Source organism: Moschus berezovskii, chromosome 6, assembly GCF_049115385.1.
Source record: "Moschus berezovskii isolate FMDL1 chromosome 6, NW_MosBer_1.0, whole genome shotgun sequence".
Classification (NCBI taxonomy): domain Eukaryota; kingdom Metazoa; phylum Chordata; class Mammalia; order Artiodactyla; family Moschidae; genus Moschus; species Moschus berezovskii.
The window spans coordinates 117,740,402-117,759,366 of record NC_142465.1 but is presented as its reverse complement, the minus strand read 5'-3'; the positions used below and the strand labels follow the sequence as shown (position 1 = coordinate 117,759,366).

Below are 18,965 nucleotides of genomic sequence, written 5' to 3'. Positions count from 1 at the left end.
TTCTGGGAGCCCAGCTCGGGGGAGCATGGGCAGAGTCTCTGCATTCAGCAGTCAGGATCCACTGTTCAGGGACAGTCCTCACATTCACCCTTGTCCCCTGCTTGCCCAGCCCTTACTAGAGCTAAGAATTTGCCAGACTGAGAGAGAGCTAGAGAGAGAGGAAAGATATCTAAAGATGTGTCTTCTTCAAAGACACCTTCAAATAGTTCTATTTCAGCCTTTTTAACCCTTAGATCTACAAGTGGCTACCGCTGCCAGTCCCTAAGCATCTGAGAATTTTGTTGTATGAATAAGGGCTGGTACTCAGCTCTCAGCTGTCTGCTGCTGCTGCTGTGAAGTCACTTCAGTCATGTCCGACTCTGTGTGAACCCATAGACGGCAGCCCACCGGGCTCTTCCGTCCCTGGGATTCTCCAGGCAAGAACACTGGAGTGGGTTGCCATTTCCATCTCCAACGCATGAAAGTGAAAAGTGAAAGTGAAGTCGCTCAGTTGTGTCCGACTATTCGCAAACCCATGGACTGCAGCCCACCAGGCTCCTCTGTCCATGGGATTTTCCAGGCAAGAGTTCTGGAGTGGGGTGCCATTGCCTTCTCTGTCTCAGCTGTCTGCAGTCTGCTAAATCAGGTAATACTGGGCATCCTGCTTTCTAGCTGGAAGAGGTTCTGTTGCTAGGGCCCCCTTTCCTGTTCTGTCTGTCCTGTGGTTTATGTCTTTAAAATATTCCTCTTCTGTGGGTTGATGGGCTTCTGGGGGTAGCATGTCCTCTGTTCATGTCTTAACCTGAACATCTCTTGCACATCTTTGAGGACACAGCATCGTATGGACTCACCATCATTAGCTAATCACCTCTAGTTGGATATGCACCTCATTTCCATCTTTTCTGCATCAAAAGCAAGGGGCCTGTGCATGTCCTAAGAGCTATGTCTTTGCTCATCTGATTCTTTTCTCAGGACAAACTCACTTGGGAGATTTGATGATGGAGTCCACCTAGATCTTTCTCAGTCTGACATGTGTATGTGTGTGTGTCCAGAGCTCCTCAGAGGCTGGCAGGGGAGGAAAGGGGTGTACATACAGGTGAGTTCAGAATTAGAGTCTCTCTAACCCAGTCTAGCACCACCACCCAGAAACCAGATAATCCCAATCTCCAGTCCTCCTTCTGTCACTAACCATCTGCCACTCAACCTTCAAGACTTTGTCTGAAAAGTTAAAGTGAAAGTCACTCAGTCGTGTCTGACTCTCTGTGACCCCATGGACTGTAGCCTACCAGGTTCCTCTGTCCATGGAATTTTCCAGGCCAGAATACTGGAGGGGGTAGCCCTTCCCGTCTCCCAAGGACCTTCCCAACCCAGGGATCCAACACGTGTAAACTGAGGATAATAATAGCACCTATTTACCATAGCGTTCAGTTCAGTTGCTCAGTTGTGTCTGACTCTGCGACCCCATGGACTGCAGCACCCTAGGCTTCCCTGTTCATCATAAACTCCCGGAACTTACTCAAATTCATGTCCATTGAGTTGGTGATGCCATCCAATCATCTCATCCTCTGTTGTCCCCTTCTCCTTCCACCTTCAATCTTGCCCAGCATCAGGGTTTTTCAAGTGAATCAGTTCTTCACATCAGGTGGCCAAAGGATTGGAGTTTCAGCTTCAGCATTAGTCCTTCCAATGAATATTTAGGGGTGATCTCCTTTAGGATGGACTGGTTGGATCTCCTTGCAGTCCAAGGGACTCTCAAGAGTCTTCTCCAGCACCACAGTTCAAAAGCATCCATTCTTCGGCGCTCAGCTTTCTTTATAGTCCAGCTCTCACATGCATACATGACTACTGGAAAAACCATAGCCTTGACTAGACAGACCATTTTTGGCAAAGTAATGTCTCTGCTTTTTAATATGCCATCTAGGTCGGTCATAACTTTTCTTCCAAGGAGTAAGAGTCTTTTAATTTCATGGCTGCAGTCACCATCCGCAGTGATTTTGGAGTCCAAGAAATGAAGTCTCTCACTGTTTCCCCATCTATTTGCCATGAAGTGATGGGACGGGATGCCATGATCTTAGTTTTCTGAATGTTGAGCTTTAAGCCAACTTTTTCATTCTCCTCTTTCAGTTTCATCAAGAGGCTCTTTACTTCTTTTTCACTTTCTACCATAAGGGTGGTGTCATCTGCATATCTGAGGTTATTGATATTTCTCCTTGCAATTTTGATTCCAGCTTGTGCTTCTTCCAGCCCAGTGTTTCATGATGTACTCTGCATATGTTAAATAAGCAGGGTATACAGCCTTGAATTACTCCTTTCCCTGTTTGGAACCAGTCTGTTGTTCCATGTCCAGTTCTAACTGCTGCTTCCTGACCTGCATACAGATTTCTCAGGAGGCAGGTCAGGTGGTCTGGTATTCCCATCTCTTGAAGAATTTCCCACAGTTTGTGGTGATTCACACAGTCAAAGGCTTTGGCATAGTCAATAAGCAGAAATAGATGTTTTTCTGGAACTCTCTTGCTTTCTCAATAATCCAACGGATGTTGGCAATTCGATCTCTGGTTTCTCTGCCTTTTCTAAAACCAGCTTGAACATCTGGAAGTTCAGAGTTCATGTACTGTTGAAACCTGGCTTGGAGAATTTTGAGCATTACTTTACTAGCATGTGAAATGAGTGCAATTGTGCGGTAGTTTGAGCATTCTTTGGCATTGCCTTTCTTTGGGATTGGAATGAAAACTGACCTTCTCCAGTCCTGTGGCCACTCCTGAGTTTTCCAAATTTGGCAGCACTTTCAAAGCATCATCTTTCAGGATTTGAAGCAGCTCAACTGGAATTCCATCACCTCCACTAGCTTTGTTCATAGTGATGATTCCTAAGGCCCACTTGACTTCACATTCCAGGATGTCTGTCTCTAGGTGAGTGATCATACCTTCATGATTATCTGTGTCGTGAAAATCATTTTTGTATAGTTCTTCTGTGTATTCTTGCCACCTTTTCTGAGTATCGTCTGCTTTTGTTAGGTCCATACCATTTCTGTCCTTTATTGAGCCCATCTTTGCATGAAATGTTCCCTTTGTATCTCTAATTTTCTTGAAGAGATCTCTAGTCTTTCCCATTCTATTGTTTTCCTCTATTTCTTTGCACTGATCACTGAGGAAGGCTTTCTTATCTCTCCTTGCTATTCTTTGGAACTCTGCATTCAGATGGGTATATCTTTCCTTTTCTCCTTTGCTTTTCACTTCTCTTCATTCCACAGCTATTTGTAAGGCCTCCTCAGACAGCCATTTTGCTTTTCTGCATTTCTTTTTTGGGGAGATGGGTCTTGATCCCTGCCTCTTATACAGTTTCATGAACCTCCATCCATAGTTCATCAGGCACTCTATCAGATCTAGTCCCTTAAATCTATTTCTCACTTCCACTGTAAGGGGATTTAGGTCATACCTGAGTGGTCTAGTGGTATTCCCTACTTTCTTCAACTTAAGTCTGAATTTGGCAATAAGGAGTTCCTGATCTGAGCCACAGTCAGCTCCCTGACTTGTTTTGCTGACTGTATAGAGCTTCTCCATCTTTGGCTGCAAAGAATATAATCAATCTGATTTCGGTGTTGACCATCTGGTGATGGCCACGTGTAGAGTCTTCTCTTGTGTTGTTGGAAGAGGGTGATTGCTATGACCAGTGCGTTCTCTTGGCAGAACTCTGTTAGCCTTTGCCCTGCTTCATTCTGTACGCCAAGGCCAAAGTAACCATAGCGTTACTGTGAGGAATTAAACCAGGCTAATATCTGAAAAATATCCAGGGCTCTGTTCAATGTAACAAATGTTTACTGAAAGCTTACAGTGTGTCTGGGCTGTAGGAATTATTAACATAAAAGAGAGCATAGCACTGGGGCTAATCAAATAAAGAACATGGAAGCGTTTCAAGCACTTGTCCACCACCAGGTTGAATATTACATTGCGTTAAATTGGTGAGTCCCTAAATGTTTGTGAGGGCTCAGGGTGCAGTGTGGTGTTTTCTTCATTCCCGCGCAGGTTTAAATAAGCACGTGCCCCACGGGTCCCCAGAGCCCAGTCACTAGCTTCAAAACCTGGGGGGGGAACTGGTACTCCCGGAACCTTTCTCCCCGCAGGTGCCTCGGCCCGCCCGGCGGGAAATACGTCAAGGAGCGCGCCGCGCCGCCGGAAGTCGGGCCTCGGTCGCCCCGGTGACGCGCGTAGGGGCCGGGTTCCCTCACCATGAGTGTCCGGGTCGCGCGGGCCGCCCGGGCCTGGGCCCGAAGCGTGAGCGGCAGTCGCGGCTCCTCGAACTGTCCGCGGCCTCCGCCGGCTGCTGTGGACGTGGCGGCGCTGCTGCGAGAAGCGACCGCGGCGGACGGAGGGTCCCGGGACGCGGAGGCGGCGGCGGGACGGCGGGAGCCGGGCCAGTGCTCGGTGCTGCTCTTCCCCGGCCAGGGCAGCCAGGTGGTGGGCATGGGCCGCGGGCTGCTCCGCTACCCGCGTGTCCGCGAGCTTTACGACGCCGCCCGCCGCGTCCTCGGCTACGACCTGCTGGAGCTGAGCTTGCACGGGCCGCGGGAGGCCCTGGACCGCACCGTGCACTGCCAGCCCGCCGTCTTCGTGGCTTCGCTGGCCGCCGTGGAGAAACTGCATTACCTGCAGCCCGCGGTGAGGACCGGGGTTCCCTCCTGCCGGGCTCCCCGCGTCCGACTTCGGTTTGGCAGGTCCTTCCTGAGGTCCCACCTGTGCCAGGCGCCGTGGTAGGCTCATGAGATAAACCGGCGTGAGCAAAACGAGGATCGGTGCTTGCGTTTTAGGGCAGGGAGATAGATCAGTTCAGTTCACTCGCTCAGTTGTGTCCGACTCTTTGCAACCCCATGGACTGCAGCACGCCAGGCCTTCCTGTCCATCAGCGACTCCTGGAGTTTACCCAAACTCATGTCCAATGAGTCGGTGATGCTATCCAACCATCTCATCCTCTGTCGTCCCCTTCTCCTCCCGCCTTCAATCTTTCCTAGCATCAGGGTCTTTTACAATGAGTCAGCTCTTCGCATCAGGTGGCCAGAACATTGGAGCTTCAACTTCAGCATCAGTCCTTCCAATGAATATTCAGGGCTGATTTCCTTTAGGGTGGACTGGTTGGAGCTCCTTGCAGGGAGATAGATAACAGAATAAAATATACTGTGAAAACTGCCTAGTGTGTGAAGGGAGTGAAGGGCCCGGTTTCGATTGTAAATGATTCTTAATCATTTAATGAATTACTGAACGGTTTTAGAAGGATGAATCTTCGTTCATGAAGGGTCGTTGAGAAGGTGATGAAAGTATCCCTTCACTTGAAGTTGTGGGATGATTTACTATCAAAACATGTTAAGGCAGAACTTTACCCCATCTCATCCTCACCACAACCTCATGAGGTTGGTAGCAGTATTTTATGGATGGGGAAAGTGGACGGCAGAGATAGTAATTAGCTTAAGGGGTTCTGTGAAGTCGTGATAATAACATTCATCCAGTGTTTATCCTGGGCCAGGTCTGTGCTGAGCAATTTAGAGGCCTTGTGAAGTGCAGTGAAAGTCGCTCAGTCGTGTCCGACTCTTTGTGACCCCATGGACTATACAGCCCATGGAATTCTCCAGGCCAGAATACTGGAGTGGGTAGCCTTTCCCTTCTCCATGGGATCTTCCCATCCCAGGGATTGGACCCAGGTCTCCTGAATTGTAGGCAGATCCTTTACCAGCTGAGCCACATCTCCATGTAATTCTCTCTTAGCAACCCTGTGGGGGTAGGTCGAGCTCTGCCCACTTCACAGATGAGATGACTGAGGGGAGGAGGTTAGGGACTCTCCAGGCTGAGCATCAAATCCTGCTCTCTGTGACTGTGAAGGTCATGCGCTTAACTTCCGTACTTGGTGCCCTCTGTCTGCATCGGCCTGAGAGGCAGATGCAGGAGAATTCAGAGCTCTAGGTTGGAGTCACAGCTTAACCATGGAGTCCAACGGCAGGGTTTGACCTCCCTTGCCAGGGAAGTTCCTCATCTGTAAAGGGCTGGTTAGTGATGGGCGAGGCCACTTCAGTGTGTCGTCCTCTAGCTGGAGCACAAGGTCAGCAGAACCTGGCTCACTGAGCCACTGAACACTTGTCAGCTCTCAAGTGCAGAGCCCCAGCCTGAACTCCGCTGAGAACTTGTCCTCATATTCTTCTGCATCTGTCCTTGCAGGTTATTGAGAACTGTGTTGCTGCTGCAGGATTCAGTGTGGGAGAATTTGCTGCCCTTGTGTTTGCTGGAGCCATGGAATTTTCTGAAGGTACCCAGGAAGGGGATTGATTTTATGCGTGAGGTGTTGTCTTGCTGGGCCCACTGAGGACAAGGTGCACTGCCGAAATCAATTCTGGGCCCACCCAGGGGTTGGAGAAGGGGACACCTGGGTGGGGATGACAGTGGGGCCTGAGGACCAGACTCCACCTGATTTGAGGCTTGAAGGATTCATCAGGGAATTCCTTTCTCCCTGTAGTCTTGTGAAAGCATCTTGCTTTTCTGTCTGTTCCTGTGCATTCTTAGTCCACTCATGTACCTCCAGTGCCTGTCATGTGGTCGACGCTCAGTAGATACTCATTAAGTGAAAGGGAATAAATCAGTGTTTGATCTTGAGATCAGTTTCATTTCTTAAGGTTTTTGTGTGTAAACAGGTAAAGATTTTGCTTATGGTTAAGTACAAAGGACTTGAATAGACATGTTTCTAAAGATCTACAAAGAACCAGTGAGTACATGACAAGATGTGCAACATCACCAGTCATTCAGTTCAGTTCAGTTGCTCAGTCATGTCCAACTCTTTGCAACCCCATGGACTGCAGTACGCCAGGCCTCCCTGTTCATCATGAACTCCCGGAGCTTACTCAAGCTCAAACTCATGTCCATTGAGTCAGTGATGCCATCCAACCATCTCATCTTCTGTTGTCCCCTCTCCTCCCGCTTTCAGTCTTTCCCAGCATCAGGGTTTTTTCCAGTAAGACAGCTCTTTGCATCAGGTGGCCAAAGGATTGGAGTTTCAGCTTCAACATCAGTCCTTCCAATGAATATTCAGGACTGATCTCCTTTAGGATGGACTGGTTGGATCTCCTTGCAGTCCAAGGGACTCTCAAGAGTCTTCTCAAACACCACAATTCAAAAGCATCCATTCTTCGGCACTCATTTTTCTTTATAGTCCAACTCTCACATCCTTACATGACTACTGGAAAAACCATAGCCTTGACTAGACAGACCTTTGTTGGCAGAGTAGTGTCTGCTTTTTAATATGCTGTCTAGGTTGGTCATTGCTTTTCTTCCAAGGAGCAAGCGTCTTTTAATTTCATGGCTACAGCCACCATCTACAGTGATTTTGGAGCCCAAGAAAATAAAGTCTGTCACTGTTTCCATTGTTTCCCCATTTATTTGCCATCAAGTGATTGGACCAGATGCCATGATCTTAGTTTTCTGAATGTTGAGTTTTAAGCCAACTTTTTCACTCTCCTTTTTCACTGTCATCAAGAGGCTCTTTAGTTTTTTTTCGCTTTCTGCCATCAGTGTGGTGTCATATACATATCTGAGGTTATTGCTGTTTCTCCCGGAAATCTTGATTCCAGCTTGTACTTCATCCAGCTTGGCATTTTGCATGATGTACTCTGCATATAAGTTAAAGACGCAAGAGGACAGTATAAGCCTTGACATACTCCTTTCCCAATTTGGAACCAGTCTGTTGTTCCATGTCCAGTTCTAATTGTTGCTGCTTGACCTGCATACAGATTTCTCAGGAGGCAGGTCAGGTGGTCTGGTATTCCCATTTCTTTAAGAATTTTCCACAGTTTGTTGGAAAGACTAGAGATCCCTTCAAGAAAATTAGAGATACCAAGGGAACATTTCATGCAGATGGGCTCGATAAAGGACAGAAATGGTATGGACCCAATAGAAGCAGAAGATATTAAGAAGAGGTGGCAAGGATACACAGAAGAACTGTACAAAAAAGATCTTCATGACCCAGATAATCATAATGGTGTGATCACTCATCTAGAGCCAGACATCCTGGAATGTGAGGTCAAGTGGGCCTTAGGAAGCATCACTATGAACAAAGCTAGTGGAGGTGATGGAATTACAGCTGAGCTATTTCAAATCCTGAAAGATGATGCTGTGAAACTGCTGCATTCAACATGCTAGCAGATTTGGAACTCAGCAATGGCCACAGGACTGGAAAAGGTCAGTTTTCATTCCAATCCCAAAGAGAGGCGATGCCAAAGAATGCTCAAATTACCACACAGTTGCACTCATCTCACATGTTAGTAAAGTAATACTTAAAATTCTCCATGCCAGGCTTCAACAGTACGTGAACCATGAACTTGCAGATGCTCAAGCTGAACTTAGAAAAGGCAGAGGAACCAGAGGTCAAATTGCCAACATCCGTTGGATCATTGGAAAACTGAGAGAGTTCCAGAAAAACAACTACTTCTGTTTTATTGACTATGCCAAAGCCTTTGACTGTGTGGATCACAACAAACTGTGGAAAATTCTTAAAAAGACGGGAATACCAGACCACCAACCATTCAGTTCAGTTCAGTTCAGTCGCTCAGTCGTGTCCAACCCTTTGTGACCCCATGAATCACAGCATGCCAGGCCTCCCTGTCCATCACCAACTCCCGGAGGTCACTCAAACTCATGTCCATCGAGTTGGTGATGCCATTCAGCCATCTCATTCTCTGTCATCCCCTTCTCCTTCTGCCCCCAATCCCTCCCAGCATCAGAGTCTTTTCCAGTGAGTCAGCTTGTCGTATGAAGTGGCCAAAGTATTGGAGTTTCAGCTTTAGCATCAATCTTTCCAATGAACACCCAGGACTGATCTCCTTTAGGATGGACTGGTTAGATCTCCTTGCAGTCCAAGGGACTCTCAAGAGTCTTCTCCAGCATCACAGTTCAAAAGCATCAATTCTTCGGCGATCAGCTTTCTTCACAGTCCAACTCTCACATCCATACATGACCACGGGAAAAACCATAGCCTTGACTAGACGGACCTTTGTTGGCAAAGTAATGTCTCTGCTTTTGAATGTGCTATCTAAGTTGGTCATAACTTTCCTTCCAAGGAGTAAGTGTCTTTTAATTTCATGGCTGCAGTCAGCATCCGCAGTGATTTTGGAGCCCAAAAAAATAAAGTCTGACACTGTTTCCAGTAGGGGAATACAAATCAGAACCACAGTGAGGTACCAGTTCATGCCCATCAGGATGGCTTTAATTTAAAACCAAGAGGAAAATAGTAAGTGTTGGCAGGGATATGGGAACCGCACACGCTGATGAAGTATAAAGGAGCGCCGCCACCATGTGGCAAACGGTTTGGTGGATCCTCAAGTTAACATGGAGTTACTGTGTGGCCCAGTAGTTTGCTCACAGGTCTGTACTAAGAAATGAAAACGCACGTCCACACTGGAAAACTTGTACACAGATGTTTGTAACAGCGTCATTTGTATTCATTTCCAAAAGGCAGAAACGAGCCAGATGTCCGTAATCAGATGAGAGGATAAATTGTGGTGGATCGATCCAGTGGAATATTATTCAGCCATAAAAAGAAATAAAATACTAATGTGGCAGCATGGATGAACATCAGAAGCATGTAGGTGACAGAAGCCAGACACAAAACTCACTGATTTTTATGTGAAATGTCCGCAATACATAACTTCATAGAGACAGCTGATGAGAGCTTACTGGGGGTGGCGGGAAGGAGAGGTGGAGAGTGATTGCTCAGTGGGTGTGCGGTGTTTTGTGGGCTGATGGAAAGGTTTTTTTGGCCGTGCCGGGTCGTTGTTGCTGCACGGGGGTTTCTCTCTAGTCGTGGCGCACAGGCTTCCCCCGTTGCAGAGCACCGGCTCTAGAGTGTGGGCTCAGTACTTGTTGCGTACAAGCCTAGCTGCCTGACACCATGTGGAATCTTCCCAGACCAGGGACTGAACCTGTGTCCCAGCATTTGCTGGTGGATTCTTAACCACTGGACCACCAGGAAAGTCCTGTACATTCTGAATACAACAAATACCGCTGCATTTATGCACTGAAAACTGGTTATATTTTATGTGAATTTCACCTCTTTTTTAAAAAAGCATTATAGAAAGAAAGCCTGGTCAAGAAAGTGAAAAATTTTTTCATACTTCTCCATCCTAATAAAGATATCTTATAGAAATATAGTTTAATGTGTACATAATTTGCAGAATTATTGACATGTGTTTTTTCACTTGACAATTTGCAGTTATTTAATGCCTGCTTGGGAGGGTCTCCACATTGCTGTGTGTTCTCTCCTACCTCCTAACACAGGCTCTTAATGTGTTTGCTCCATAGTTCTGCTTGTGTAAGGGGCTGAAGGGCTTCCCTGGTGGCTCAGAGGTTAAAGCGTCTGTCTCCAATGCGGGAGACCTGGGTTCAAACCCTGGGTCGGGAAGATCCCCTGGAGAAGGAAACGGTAACGCATTCCAGTATTCTTGCCTGGAGAATCCCATGGACGGAGAAGCCTGGTAGGCTACAGTCCACGGGGTCGCATAGAGTCGGACATGACTGAGCGACGAGACGGACGGACGAAGGGGCTGAAACTCCAGCACAGACATACTCAGTGCTGGGTGAATGAAGGTGTTTTGAGAGAATGGGTGCAGGGTTTGTTCCTCTGACCTTGTCGTCCCATCAAACCCCAGACTCGTCCCTTAACTGCTTCTTGGTCTGGTCATCTCCTCCCCACCAGGGAGCAGGCCCAGGACCAGGGTGATGCTATCCAGTAATTGGATAGCATGAATCCGGTCCATTTCTTTTTTCTTCAGTTTTTACTGAAGTATAGTGAACTTCCAATGTTGTGTCAGTTTCTGCTCTTCAGTGAAGTGATTCGGTTATACATATATACTTTTTCATCTTCATTTACATTATGGCTTATCACTGGATATTGAGTATATATCCTTGTGCATAATAGTTGGTGTCTACGAATCCCAAACGCTCAATCATCTCCTCCCCCACCTCCCCTCCCCCTTGGCAGCCACAGGTAGTCTGTTCTTCGTCTCTGAGGCATGTTCATTTCTGTTGGGGTGTTTTTAGTTGTTGTTTTCATATTTTCTTTATTTGTTTTCAGCTGTGTCAGCTCTTCATTATAGCGCGTGGGCTTCTCTCTAGTCGTGGCTTCGTTGCCCCACGGCATGTGGAATCCTAGTTCCCCTACCAGGGCTCAAACCCGCATCCCCGGCATTGGAGGGCGAGTGCCTCTCCACTGGGCCAGCAGAGAAGTCCCCCTGTGTCGTATTTTAGGCTCCGCGTGTAACTGATACCATACGGTGTTTGTCTTTCTGCCTTGCTTCACCTCGCGTGACAGTCTCTGGGTTCACCCGCGTTGCTGCAGATGGTTTCATTTCACTCTTTTTCATGGCTGCGTGGTGCTCCATTGTACATACACGCACCACATCGTCTTTATCTGCTCACCTGTGGACACTGAGGTGGTTTCCGTGTCCTGGCTGTTGTGAATCGTGTGCAGTCCGTTCTCATGTCACGATCACGGCAGCTGCCTCCCTGGGCACACAGCCCCGTCCTCCCACTTCACACTTGAGCCTCACTGAGCCGGGAGCCCTGCTTTCTAGCTCATCTGCCTTGCCATTGTCGAGCTCTCCAGTGAAGGCAGTCATCCTTGATTTAATTATAATTATGTTATTAAAATTCATATACTTGTTTGTACATCATTCCAGGCATCTAGAGGTTCTTAATTATTTTCCTTGTTCAGCACCATTTCTCTGAAATAATTTGTAGTTCTCAGTTTTCACTACAGTTCAGGCAGGCTAGGTATTATTATCTTCATTGTACTAGCTAAAAATTTGACCTGGAAGGAGGTCATGACTTCCCTTAAGTGATGCAGCTCAAAGTCTCTTCCTTTCCACTCTGTGCCAGAGTTCTCGACATCACTGTTGACATTTTGGACCAGATGATTCTTACTTGGGGGCTGTTTATTGTAGGCTGTTGAACGACATCCCTGGCCTGTGCCCACCAGAGGCCAGTAGCACCCGCCACCCCCTGATGATCAAAAGCTGTTTCCAGACACCGCCCTGGGGGTGAAGTCACCCTGGTTAAGAACCACCGTCCTGCACCAGCCAGCCCTAAGGCAGGAAGCTCCATGGGTTCATTTGTACTGTGCCTTGCTTTCTGATGATGGGGGACCATCTCTGTGCACTTCGGATCCTTAGGACGGCGGCTTGTGGACTGGTGATGGACACCAGTGCCAGTGTCTCCAGCACAGTGTGGAATTTGTGCTTTGTTTCTCAGGTCTGGGCTTCCCTTCTTGATCACGTGCCCTGATTTTTCCAAATACACTTCTCTTCGCGTAGGTCTGTACGCAGTGAAAATTCGAGCTGAGGCCATGCAGGAAGCCTCGGAAGCCGTCCCCAGTGGTATGTTGTCCGTCCTCGGCCAGCGTCAGTCCAAGTTTGCCATCGCCTGTCTGGAAGCCCAGGAACACTGCAAGACTCGGGGCATAGACAACCCCGTGTGCGAGGTGTCCAACTACCTCTTTCCTGACTGCAGGGTGATCTCAGGACACCTGGAGGTTGGTGTTGGCGGGAGCAGCCTTCCTAGAACCCAGTCTGGTGCAGAAGGTGGGACTTAACTCCACACCCGGGAGCCCGCCGAGCCTAATGGGTGCGCTGCTCAGCCCTGGTCTTGGGAAGTGTTTGAGGGCCAGCGTGTCTGTGCTGGGGCGAGCGCACCAGAGGGAGGCTGGGTACTGGCCCCGCTCTGCCACGTGCTCCAGTGATGAGGGCCGACAGGACCCCGGGCAGATCCCCAGCCCCCAGAAAGGGAGAGGGGCTGAACCAGGTCACCTCCAGGGCCTCCCTGTGACGTGAGCCGGCCTCCTCACAGCCGCTCGTCCCCTCGCCTCCTTCTGCTTGTTCTGCGGTGTCTGTTTCTGCCCCCTTTCCTCTGTGCGTCCTTCCACTCACTGCTGACAGCCTTTCTCGGGCAGGGGACACACAGGGGTCAGCCAGGGCTCCTGCCGTCAAAGGAGGGCTGGCTGTGAACGGAAGACTCCAGGTTTCTGGGCACCATAGGGGTCAGGCTGGCTACCAGATGGCCCGAGGAGGCGGCCCCAGGAGGCACTGCGCAGAGGGTGGGGTTGCCAAGAGCAGGGGCACCCCAGGCCGAGAGGCGCCCCGAGCAGAAGGGGCAGTTCTGGGCTGTGAGCCTGGCTGGGGCCTGTGGGGTGCAGAAGTCAGACCAGTGTTCCCCCGTCTTGGCTCAGCTCATCCAGTCCTCACGGCCAGTCCTGTGCTCTGAACAGGGCGGCTTAGCTGCAGGAAGCTGAGGCAGAGAGGCCAGTGCCCATGATGATGGAGGCAAGAGGAGGGCTCACGTCTGTTCTCCGCTCGACTGTGCTGGGCTGCTCCCCTCGGTAAGGCCTTGCTGGTCAGTGTACAGGGGTCCTTCTGTATCTCCTCTGAATCGGGGAGAGCCAGTGGGTTCCTCCTGGGGCCGTTCTGAGATGACGGGAAGATCAGCTGCAGTGGCCCCAAGCTCATTATGGAGCTGGCTGTTCATTCCCATGGGTAGCCTTGGAAGGAAGCCCGGAATGGACCAGGATGGGGAGGTGTCTCCCTCTTGGGCTCCTAGACAGGTGGGCATCAGTCCAGGTGGTGACTCCCGGGCTCCCCAGGTTCAGCCTTTTGGTGCCGCGGGAAGTGCTGTAGCAAAGAGCTCAGGTGTGGGCAGGTCACCCGGGCAGCAGAGCCCTTCCCAACAGTGGATGTGGAACAGCTTGCCCTCTGCTAGACCCAGGCCTGGGCTGAGTGCCAGCCACAGGAGCCTCTGGACCCTGGGATTGTGGCCTTGACTCCTGCAACTCGAGTGCGGTGAGTCCAGAGACTTCCCCCGGAAAGACTTAGACCCCAGCAGTGATGCAAGAAGTGCCGCTGAGTAGCTGTCTCCATAGAGGCCGGTGATCAGACAGCTGCAAGCGAGGTGGGAAGGGCTTGGGCTGTGTAGTCCAAGCGGCCTCTGTGGAGCGGCACCGGAGGCACATCCCTCGGGGTGGTGGAGACGGGTGGAGCGTGGTTTGGGGTGTGAAGCACCTGGCAGGCTGCACTCTGCTGCAGTGACGGCCAGAGCCCTCTGTGCTGCCCATACACGTGGCTCACCCTCCGTCACGGTTCTCTGTGCCGGGCTCTGCTCCACGTGGCTTTTGCTCCAGGGCTCAGACAGCTAAGTGACCTTGGTGTGGAGTAGACAGACTCAGGGCACAGGCTGGTGACCTCTGATGAGCCACGGGCTGCACTGGCCATGCCTGGGCACAGGCTACACTCCTGCAGGGCGGGACCCTCAGAGCGGGCCGAATGAGCACCATCCAACCGAAAATATTAACCCCTCCTACCCTTTGGGGGCACAGAGAGCTACCCTGCTATATTTTTTCATGTTACCAATCCCAGGGCTTGGTAACAAGGCAGTAATTGCCAACCCTTCTGTAGAGCTTGTATACCAGGCATAGTTCTTATCATAGTCCTGAGATAACTATTGTTGTTATCCCCATTTTTACAGGTGAGGAAACTGAGGCAGAGAGAGGTAAAGCAAAATTTCCCAAGGTCACTCAGCTACCATGACTTTCCTTGAGTCTTCAGGAGCAGCTGGCCCAGCTTCTGAGCAGGCCATGGGTGGTGTCAGGTTGGAGGGATGCAGCAGACGGGTTAGTGCCTAGGAAGCCCTTGGCTGGATCCCAGGGAACGGCTCTCAGGGTTGTAGGCCTTGGACTGTGTCCTGAGGGCGCAGGATTTCTTAAGAATATATGCCGTTTCAAAGATATTTGCCAAGTATGTTGTGGTTCTGAGTCTGGGCCTGTTAGTCCCAGAGACCCCTCTGGACGGAGGAGCCTTCAGGGAGTGACTTCGGGCTGCAGGGAAGGAGAGCTTTGGTCTTCTCTAGAGAAACACCAGATGAGAGCTTTCAGACCCTGGATTGTGAGATCCAGGAGACTCGGAGCCTCCTGAATTATCATCTTGAAGTTTACGGAGTAACAAGGCAACGAGCTTAAACAGTTATGACAGTAGCAGGATTAGATAGCGCTTTTTTTGTGTATCAGGTCCTTTCACACCTCCTGTCTGGTCGCTTCGCCGCAGTCTTATGAAGTAGATGAGACTGTGCTCACTTCACGGGTGGAATAAAAGAAGTTCAAAGACTTGCCTGGGGCCACCGAGCTGGTGAGTGGCGGAGCTGGGACAGACCTGCGTTCCCCGGCCTCAGCTCTCTTTCAGGCTTAGAGTGGTCGCCTGCCCAGGTGGGGCGTGCGAATGGTCAGAAGGGCTTCCAGGACACGACTTTGCAGCTGTGCGGGGTGAAATACACACACGGGTGTGTAGAGAGACGCATATTCTCTACGGAGGACTGATAATGTCAGTCAGAGGTGACCGCCTTGCTGTGTGTTTCTTCCCCTGAGATTCGCTGGCTTCAACCTCCCTTCTTTTTTCTTCCAGGCTCTGCAGTTTCTCCAGAAGAATTCCTCTAAGTATTTCTTCAGACGCACCAAGATGTTGCCAGTTAGCGGTGGGTTCCATACCCGCCTCATGGAGCCGGCCATGGAGCCCCTGGCGCAAGTGTTAAAGGCGATTGATGTCAAGAAGCCCCTGGTTTCCGTGCACTCGAACGTCGATGGGAACAGATACATGCATCCCAAACACATCCAGAAACTGCTGGTGCAGCAGGTGGTCTCCCCGGTGAAGTGGGAGCAGACGATGCACGCCATATTTGAGAGGAAGAAGGGCACCGCGTTCCCCCAGACGTTCGAGGTGGGACCTGGGAAGCAGCTGGGTACCATCCTGAAGAGTTGTAACCTGCAGGCCTGGAGGTCCTACAGCCACGTGGAAGTGCTGGAGGCCAGCGCGGACCCAGAGGAGCCCCTGTAGGCCTCCCGCGGACCTTGGCGAGGACGGGGCGTGGCTGAGGACTCGAGCTCCGGGGGGCTGAGCCCAGCCTGGCCTTCCTGTCAGGTCGCTGCGTGAGCGGGAGGGCAGTGTGCTTTGAATGCCCCGTGGAAAGCACTAGAAACAAGTGTTTCTTCACACACTGGTGTCCATCTGTCCCCACCTTGAAACATGTCTGAGTGCTGGGGAGCTGCAGTTGTGCTGCTTCTGGGCAGACCACATCGCCTCCCCAGGGCCCAGGTGGCTCCTCCGTAGGCAGGAGTGTTCTGAGGCCCGGGAAGACCTGGCCTGCTGCCGTGTGGGCGCCGTGGGCCATGGCTTGAGGCTAGTGCCAGACACCCTCCTCTGCTGGCCCAGCCTCCTCTGGACACGACACAGCCAAAACCTTAGCTTCTTCGCCCCTGAATCCAAAGGGCTTTAGGACCCAGTGGGCCTTGGCAGCCACTCAGTCTCCATCACTCAACAGTTAGGAGATGGTACCCCATATGTTTACTTACCCAACAGAAAGCCTCGAGTGCCTGCTATATGCCAGGGAAGAAGTGGCCTCTGCCTTGGTGGGGAGGAAGGTCCTTTAGCAAGGCGGGAGCGGCGTGGGGAGGGCAGCCCTGCGTCCTCCCCCATCCCCATGTCACCCCTTCTGACTGCAGTCACCCGAGTGCCTGCCGTGTGCCCAGGGCCGAGTCCAGCTCGGCCCCACCCACCGAGCTTGTCCTCAGCTGCTCCACACCGGGAGCACGGCACAGGGGCTCCACTGCTAATATCAGTATTAAATGTGATCAACTTCTGGGGTGGTTTCTTCATTACACAGGGGTAGTGGGGAAATCTCACTGAGGCTGAAATGCCTGAGCTCGTCTTTAAATGTCACTGTCGTGTAGGCATACGTCAAACCCTGGGTAGGGTGTCTCTCTTAATTAATTGAAGTTAGTTAATCTGCATTGCTGTATTAATTTCTGGTGTACAACCAAGTGATTCAGTTATATACACTAATATATATGCATGCTTTTTCATATTCCTTTCCATTCTGATTTAATCACAGGATACCTGAATATCGTCCCTTGTGCTGTGCAGTGCAGTCTTGTGGTTTATCTATTTCATGTGTAGTACTTTGTATCTGTGAACCCCAAGCTCCTAAGGGTCTCTCATTTTTAATTCTGTGCTTCTCAGCTAGAGTGCTGTTGGCCATTGAGCAGAACCAGTCTTCACCGTGTGGGACTGTCGAGTATTCGTGGGCTGCTGTCCTGGCCCCTAGCAATTCCACGGCAGTCAAATTTCTGGGGATTGTGACCCTGGACACGCCCACCTGAGTCCACAGCCCATAGCTGAGAATCACTGCCGCAGATCCTTGTTTCACCAAGGCCTAGGTTTGCATGCTCTTTGGAGCACAATGAAGAACTATTTCTTCAAACTTTGTTTTATTCAGTTCAGTTCAGTCACTCAGTCGTGTCCGACTCTGTGACCCCATGAGTTGCAGCACACCAGCCCTCCCTGTCCATCACCAACTCCCAGAGTTTACTCAGACTCATGTCCATTGAGTCAGTGACGCCATCCAACCGTCTCATCCTCTGTCGTCCCCTTCTCCTCCTGCCTTCAACCTTTCCCAGCATCAGGGTCTTTTCCAATGAGTCAGTTCTTTGCATCAGGTGGCCAAAGGATTGGAGTTTCAGCTTCAGCATCAGTCCTTCCAATGAATATTCAGGACTGATTTCCCTTAGGATGGACTGGTTGGATCTCCTTTGTTTTGTTAGAGGATTTCAAGTCTTCACAAAGCACTTTGTTAGTTTGTGTTTTATTTATTTTATTTTTGGCTGTGCTGGGTCTTCATTGCTGCACAGACTTTCTCTAGTTGCCGTGAAAAGGGGGCTACTCTCTAGTTGCGGTGTGCGGGCTTCTCGCTGCGGGGGCTTCTCTTGTTGGGGAGCACAGGCTCTAAGATAGAGGGCGTGGGCTCCAGCGTTGTGGCATGTGGGATCTTCCCGGAGCAGGGATCGAACCCATCTCCTGCACTGGCAGGCAGATTCTTTACCACAGAGCCCTCAGGGAAGCCCCTCGTTACTTTGTAAACAATTGCTGAATCTGCTGGAGCCCCCTTGGCTGAGAGCTTCCAGTAACAGGCAGCCTGGGAGACCATGGGGTCCAGTCCAGGCACAGGCATCTGGCTGTACTGCGGGCAGCTCCGAGCACAGCCCCACATGTGGGTAGCGGAGGGCGGGCCATCCAGGCTGCAGGCCTCACCGCTCCTCTGGATGCAACTGTCTGTCTCAGGGTTTGCCCAGTAGGAGGGAACTCACGGGCACAGTGGGCAGGGCTCCCCCTCTTCCAGGAGCCCTGGTTTGGGGGTGGGTGGGCCCTCTCTCCCTGCCCACCCCTCCCACCCATTGAATCCTGCAGAGATGGCAGATTGTGCAGGGAGCTACCGGAGTCATCCCGGGGTGAGGACCTGGGGCCATGGTGCTTCCTGCCTCCTGTTTCTTGGCAGGACCTTGGCCATGGTCCGAGGGCTCTGGCTCACCCTGAGGTGGGACTCGCACCTGCCACCACCTCTCTGGACCCTATGTCAGTGGAGAACCTGGGGCTGCTTCTCTTTCCAGCCACCTGACTCCCCAGGTCTGCCTGGAAAGGGGCATCGCTCCCCTTGGTGGTCTGCCTGTCCACCATGCATGCAGTGGTGCCCTGGGACTTGCCAGAGACCTGCCACAGGAGATGGGTGGGGAGGCATTGTGTGGAAATTGTCTAGGAGTCATGTAGCCAGTGGGTGACCACATGTCACCCCTGCCCTCTGCCTGACAGGGACAAGCCTCTGGCTCTCCCTTTTGGGGACTGGACAGTCACTGGACTCAAGATTGAGACCAGTTTCAGCTCCTCTGCTCCTATGGGAACTGCCACGTTGGAGCAGCCAGAGCAGGTTTCACTCCGGGCCCCAATCTAATTGGGTTGGAGGATCCTGGGGTGATGGAAGTCTGGGCCACCTTGGTCAAGTCCCCTGCCTCTGGACCTCAGTTTCCCCGATCAGGGGGCTTGTCCAGGTGGATGGGAGTGAAGTGCTGGCCCAGACGGCCAGATCCACATCGGCTCA

At 50.9% G+C, this 18,965-nt stretch overlaps 1 protein-coding gene across 2 annotated transcripts; it reads left to right on the top strand.

Moving 5' to 3' along the window:
* The first annotated feature begins 4,171 nt into the window (after nt 1–4,171).
* On the top strand, nt 4,172–16,927 carry MCAT (malonyl-CoA-acyl carrier protein transacylase). Of its 2 annotated transcripts, XM_055395791.2 has the most exons (4): nt 4,172–4,634; nt 6,180–6,267; nt 12,317–12,534; nt 15,446–16,927. In XM_055395791.2, the coding sequence occupies exons 1-4, from the start codon at nt 4,206–4,208 to the stop codon at nt 15,872–15,874; spliced, it is 1,164 nt and encodes a 387-aa protein (XP_055251766.2). In that variant the 5' UTR covers nt 4,172–4,205; the 3' UTR covers nt 15,875–16,927. The 2 variants fall into 2 exon arrangements, with proteins under 2 accessions (XP_055251766.2, XP_088693672.1); XM_088837546.1 differs by lacking the exon at nt 12,317–12,534 and having other exon boundaries at nt 15,446–15,618.
* Nucleotides 16,928–18,965: the final 2,038 nt, after the last annotated feature.